This window comes from Asparagus officinalis, chromosome 7, assembly GCF_001876935.1.
Source record: "Asparagus officinalis chromosome 7, Aspof.V1, whole genome shotgun sequence".
In the NCBI taxonomy this organism is placed as follows: Eukaryota; Viridiplantae; Streptophyta; class Magnoliopsida; order Asparagales; family Asparagaceae; genus Asparagus; species Asparagus officinalis.
This window is the reverse complement of record NC_033800.1, coordinates 70,118,435-70,125,095: the sequence shown is the minus strand read 5'-3', so window position 1 is coordinate 70,125,095 and position 6,661 is coordinate 70,118,435. Positions and strand designations below refer to the sequence as shown.

The 6,661-nt window shown below is 45.3% G+C and overlaps 1 protein-coding gene across 1 annotated transcript in view; it reads left to right on the top strand.

The window, feature by feature from the left end:
- LOC109847313 (GTPase-activating protein GYP7-like) overlaps nucleotides 631-6,661 on the top strand; it is a 10,054-nt gene continuing 4,023 nt past the window's right edge. Inside the window, exons 1-2 of the mRNA XM_020416550.1 lie at nucleotides 631-661; nucleotides 6,337-6,658. Coding sequence (XP_020272139.1) covers nucleotides 631-661; nucleotides 6,337-6,658 — 353 coding nt within the window. The remainder of the gene's footprint in view (nucleotides 662-6,336; nucleotides 6,659-6,661) is intronic.

Below are 6,661 nucleotides of genomic sequence, written 5' to 3'. Positions count from 1 at the left end.
GTCGAGTTTGCTTCTCGTTGACGATCTGACGTCTTGTTTTACTGGAACATGGTCTTCTCCTCACGATTTGACGTTGTGGAGAACTCTGAACGAGTTTGAAACTCTATGAAAGAGTTGATTTAACCGAAATCGGTCTATAAGCCAAGGATGAAGAAAGCTCCTGTTGCCGAATATTGCTGAGGGATGACGTTAATCTCCTCAAATGCCTGCCCAAGGATCTTTCCTGTTGCTGCCAAGAAGTTCCAACAGACCGAACCCTTGAACTGAATTGATTTTTAGTTATTTATAGGGGATTAAGAGGTGTAACCGCCCCCTTAATTCGCTCCTAAGTGGGGCTAATGGGATGTAACCGCCCCTTAAATCACTCCTGAGTGGAGTTATGATCCCCTCAGATCGTGGAAAACGGTTTTAAAACCGTTCAGCTCGTGTTTGAACGAGTCAAACGCAAATCCTGCATTCTGGAATGAAATCTGCGTTTGAACACAGCGTCTGGAGGCTCAGACGTAGCGTCTTGTTGGAAACTGCATTGGCAGTTTGTTGGAAGCTGCGTTTGCGGCCGAATATGAGCTGCGTTGGTGGCCGAATCTGAGCTGCGTTTGCAGCTTTTGGAGCTGCGTTTGAGCTGTGTTCATGGCTATGAATGCGGCACATCTTGATGCTGGTACGCGGGGAGGACTTCCACGACTTGATTTGAAGAGACCGTAGATTTATAGTCTCTTTCTGTCGAAGTGTTGCAAAGATCGTCATTTTGTAATCTTTACTTTAGCTCTCTGATATGTGAGAGTCGTCAGATTGTAACTCCCGATGTTGATTGTGGAGGCTGTTCATTAGAGCTTTCATCAATTGTTGTGAAGGTCATCAGATTGTAACCTTCATCGATCCACGTGAAAGTCTTCAAATTGTAGCATTCTGAAAGTCGTTAGATTATAACTTCCATTATCGGTGTTTGATGGGGATCGACTATCTATTGTGATTTTTAGACAGCCTACAGAAGCACTCTTCAATTCGGATTCTGCTAGCTTTGGTGGCACAGTATGGATTAGAGTTAGATCAGTTGGATGTGAAGACGGCATTTCTTCATGGTGATCTTGATGAAGAAATATATATGACTCAGCCATTGGGATTCCGAGCTGCAGGGAAAGATAAGTTGGTTTGCAGGCTAAAGAAATCGCTATACGGTTTGAAGCAGTCTCCTCGACAGTGGTATAGGCGATTTGATGGTTTTATGCTTGGTCATTCGTACACTCGGAGCCAGTTTGATCCTTGCGTGTATTTTCGCAAGTTGAGAGGAGGTGCGTACATTTATTTGTTGCTTTATGTCGATGACATGTTGGTTGCTTCTAGTTCCAGGTCAGCTATAGATGAGTTGAAAGTTCAGCTTTCGAATGAGTTTGAGATGAAGGACTTGGGCGAGGCGAAGCACATTCTAGGGATGGAGATCGGCAGAGACAAGAAGAAGGGCAGGATTTGTTTGACACAGGTGGCTTATTTGAAGAAGGTTCTACAGCGATTCCATGTTAGCATGGATACGAAGCCAGTTGGTGTATCGTTGGGAGCCCATTTAAAGTTTTCAGCTGGCCTTTCACCGAAGTCAGTTGAAGACCGTGAGTTGATGTCGAAGACTCCATATGCAAGCGCAGTTGGGATTTTGATGTACGCGATGGTATGTATGAGGCCGGATTTGTCACAGGCAGTGAGCATGGTGTCGAGATACATGCACGATCCAGGAGTGGGTCATTGGGATGCCGTGAGATGGATTTTGAGGTACATTCTAGGTACGCTCAATGTTGGTTTGGTTTATGAACGGGACACTACAGGTGGGCAGCTATGCATTGGCTATGTTGTTTCGGATTATGTCGGGGATTTGGATAAGCGCCGGTCTACGACGGGGTATGTGTTCACTTTGACCCATGCGCCGGTATGTTGGAAATGCACCTTACAGTCTACGATAGCTTTGTCTACGACGGAGGCAGAGTATATGGCAGTTACGGAGGCTGTGAAGGAGGCTATTTGGCTTCGAGGACTTTTGGAGGAACTTGATATATCGCAGAGGTCCATCACTATTCATTGTGATAGCATGAGTGCTATCTATTTGGTGAAGAATCAGGTTTTTCATGCGCGGACGAAGCACATTGATGTTCGTTATCACTTCGTTCAAGATGTTCTTGAAGATGGCGATGTAGAGATTGTGAAGGTCCACACGAAGGATAATCCGGCGGATATGCTCATAAAGGTGGTTCCGAGCAACAAGTTTGATCATTGTAGAAACTTGTTGAATATTTGTGATTGTTGAGGCCGTTGGCGGCCATTTGGATGAACTACGGGCGGCTTGATCCATTGGGAGAGGGGGGACGGAGGCAACCATGGTGGTGCAGCCTTTTCGGAAAAAGTTGCCTTCGTTGTTGAATTCATTATAATCTGGATTGCTTACAAAGAATTCAAAATATTCAATAAAAAGAATAACGAAAATGAAAGATTACAACTTTTCGAAAAGAACGCAAGATCCGTTCGTCGTTTCTTGCTTGCGTGGGTCTTTAGCCGGTGATGGGGACGTAGATATCCGTGGACTACCTGGCAACCAGATCAAGTCCAGAACTTCTTCGACTCGCGAAGGAATCTAGAAGCAGGAGCACCTATCTCGACAACAGCGAGATAATTGCTCTTCTTAGAATTACCACAACGGGATAATACTAAGGATTGGATGCGGGTGATGCAGATCTGACGACTCTCGATCTCTTGCGTTGAAGAACTCGATCACTCTTCAGGGCTTCGCCAATTCTCCAAAACTCCAGATCAGAAAAAAGTGAGGATCCGGGGCTGTATTTATAGGCTCCAGGAGGTTTCGGGTGGTTAAAACCGCATAAAGGCCTCTTTCTGCGTTGGAGACACCCCAGGGTGTCTCAACCTGAGCCGAGACACCCTAGGGTGTCTTAGCTTTGGCCGAGACACCTTAGGGTGTCTCGTTGGTCCGAGACACACCGTTGTGTCCATTTGTCCGCTTTCGCTGTAAATTCTTCGTCCGAACTCGGATTTGAGTGGTTTGAAGTGCGTTGGAAAGCCGACGAGGAGTTCTATTAGCTCCGATGGCTGGATCATCTGTAGAATGAATGAGACACGAAGGGCATTGTTCCTTTTGTAAACATCGTGGGGTTCCCGATTAGTCCGTGCCTTCGTTATTCCGAAATTCTGTTAGTTCACATAGTTCGTCGATTCACTTCAAGCGTTCACCAAGATCAATCGAACTCCTGTGAACCGGATAGTGATGTTTATCATCGTTCCTTAATACTAAGCTGTTCGTGGAGACCTATAGGCAATTTTCGATGCCTACAGATACCCCCTCCAAAGCGTTCCAGACTCGTTTCTTTTATAGAAGAGGCTGGAATGCTTTGGATGTGATTGGTCCAACCTTCAGTTGGCGTAAAGGACCTGTAGTTAGCTTCGATTCCTGACTCTTTCGATTTTCAGTCTACTCGATGCTTTGATGAATAACTAAAATCCATCCGGCACTGCATTTATCGTCTGGCCGTCGTCAGAGTCTCAAATCTATCACTAATGAATTGAGTTTGGCTCGTGTCATTGGTTTGACTTTTTAATCACAACGTGTTGACTGGCGTTGACCTAGGGTTACGCGTTGACTGGCGTTAGCCCTAGGGTTTTGAATCGTCGTTTGTTGACTTTTTGGTCGCAACACGTTGACTGGCGTTGACCTAGGGTTACGCATTGACCGGCGTTGACCCTAGGGTTTCGAACGTCGAACGTTGACTTTTTGGTCGTAACGCGTTGACTGACATTGACCTAGGGTTACGCGTTGACCGGTGTTGACCCTAGGGTTTCGAACGTCGAACGTTGACTTTTTGGTCGCAACACATTGACTGGCGTTGACTTAGGGTTACGCGTTGACCGGCGTCGACCCTAGGGTTTCGAAACGTCGAACGTTGACTTTTTGTTCGCAACACGTTAACTAGCGTTGACCTAGGGTTACGCGTTGACCGGCGTTGACCCTAGGATTTCGAACCGTCGTACGTTGACTTTTTGGTCGCAACGCGTTGACTGGCATTGACCTAGGGTTACGCGTTGACCGGCATTGACCCTAGGGTTTTGAATCGTCGAACGTTGACTTTTTGGTCGCAACGCGTTGACTAGCGTTGACCTAGGGTTACGCGTTGACCGGCGTTGACCCTAGGGTTTCGAACCGTCGTACGTTGACTTTTTGGTCGCAACGCGTTGACTGGCATTGACCTAGGGTTACGCGTTGATCGGCGTTGACCCTAGGGTTTCGAACCGTCGTACGTTGATTTTTTGGTCGCAACGCGTTGACTAGCGTTGACCTAGGGTTACGCGTTGACCGGCGTTGACCCTAGGGTTTCGAACCGTCGTACGTTGACTTTTGATCGCAACGTGTTGACTGGCGTTGACCTAGGGTTACGCGTTGACTGGCGTTGACCCTAGGGTTTCGAATCGTTCGGTGTTGATTAGTGTGGATTTCGTCGAAATATCCAACAACCGACGAAAATAGGCAAATTCGGGCTTGAAAGGGACATTTGTGAGCATACGGGGATCAACCGAGGACCGAGACACCCGTGGGTGTCTCAACCTTGGCCGAGACACCCTTGGGTGTCTCGGCCAAGGCCGAGACACCCTAGGGTGTCTCGGTTCAAAAACCGAGACACCCTTGTGTCTCTCTCCTCTCTTTTGTTTTCTTATGCATAGTACTCTTTTTCCCTTTTTTTGAACTTTTAAGAGAGAGTACTTTTCCCCCCAAAACCCTATCTTCTTCCTTGTCTTATCCTTCCACCATTGTTTTTTTTACCTTCCAAGAACTCTAAACCCATTGAAACTCTTCCCCCTTAAAAGCCTAAAATTCGGATTTTCTGTGTTCCCTCCTTGACCGAAATTTCTTTCCTCTCAAACTAGGGTTCCTCCTTCATCCTCAAGTTCAAAGGAAGCTTCTTGGTTTTGAGTAAGTTTCCTCTCACAAACTCTCTTTTTTTTTGATAAAGATTGAAACTTTATGCTTGTAATGAGGGTGTGTCATGAATTTGTATGCAAAGATCATAGCTTTTTGTTCTCGTGAGTTAGAAGATAGGCTCTTTGATGATGGGTTGTGTATGCATAAAGTTTTGGGGGTCTTATGCAAAAAAACATAATATGGCCGAAATTAAGGGGCTTTTGTGCAAAAGTGGACTGAAATTTGAGGGTTTTTATGCAAAGTGGGCTGAAATTTAGGACTGAAATTTTACCCCCCTTTTGGCCGAATTTGAAGGGTGTTTGTATGCTAAGAATCAATGTTGTTTGAGGGGTTTATTTGCAAAAAGAAACCCAAAACTTGTAGAGGGGTATATTTGCAAAAGGGCTGAAATTTTAGGGCTGAAATTCTAAAAGTTTAGACCACAAACCCATGACTAAAGTTTTGAGAAAGGTATGCGAAAACCAAACCGAAATTTATGGAGGGGTTTATTTGCAAAATTGGCTAAATTTTACAAAAGGGTTTATTTGTAAAATTAACCAAAATTGTGGGATGTTGGGGGTGCTAGATGAACAAATATGATGACTATGATCCAATTCGAGCGTGTCCTTGACCCGAATTTAGCCTTAAACACGAGGGGTATTTTGGGTATTTCACCAAAATTTACCGTAAAATGACAATAATTGTTTTGTATGCACGAAATTTGCAGGTTTAATTAGACTTCAACTATAAAATCCTATTTATTCATAGGATTTTAGTTAAAGTTCTTAATTTTCCTTTTAAATTTTGGGTATTCAGATTTTAGATTATACCTGACCTGCCGATTTTCATTGCAGATTTTCGATGTCTCCACGTCGACCTCGACTTCATAGGAGTCGATCCCTTTCGCAGCATAGCGAGGGAGAGGTTCCCACGGCATCCTCTCCAGCGGCATCCTTTTTCGGGGGTGAGCACTTATATTTTGTATATCCCTGATTGATCCCTTCGCGGGTCATTCCGGAAGAACCGACATCCTCCTTCGCGGGGATCGAGGTTTCAGGATATTCGTGGTTTCAGTACACCCTCGTTTGGCCCCTTCGCGGGTCATTCGGGAAGGGCCGACACCCTCCTTCGCGGGGGTCGAGGTTTCGGACTTGTTTTGCTTAGCCAATTCAAGTCTTCCGGTATATTGGTGCGATTTTGTGTCGTCTTACACTTTGTAGGTCAGTGTATGTTACCACGTTATTTACATGATGATGTATACCGTTCTTCCAGTGTAAGACACTCAAAATCGTCTCTCTAATTACCCCGCGGATCATTTAATCTTGCTCTTTTATGAGATAGATTTAATTCATGGATAATTTTCTGACTCCATCCTTGTTTTGTTGCAGTCGAGTTCCCTACGGGCAGTCTCTCTCCTCATGCTACTATCGGTTGTAGTGGGGAGGTTTTCTCTTCGGTTTCCGTCAGGCAGGCTGTTGGTTCACTTCCTCAGTTTGACAGAGATCGTTCCGATGAGTCTTGCAGTTTGATACGAGATGGGGGACGTCATTGCTTACGCCGGCTGATCACGGATGCTCCTTTTACTACGGACTCTACTTCTACTCAGGTTTTAGAGAAGCCCAGTTTTCTGTTCGGAGATCACAATGAGGATCCGGCTAAGTTGATTCTTACTGATGAACACTGGCTGAATAATGATGAAGGAGCCCTCCTGTA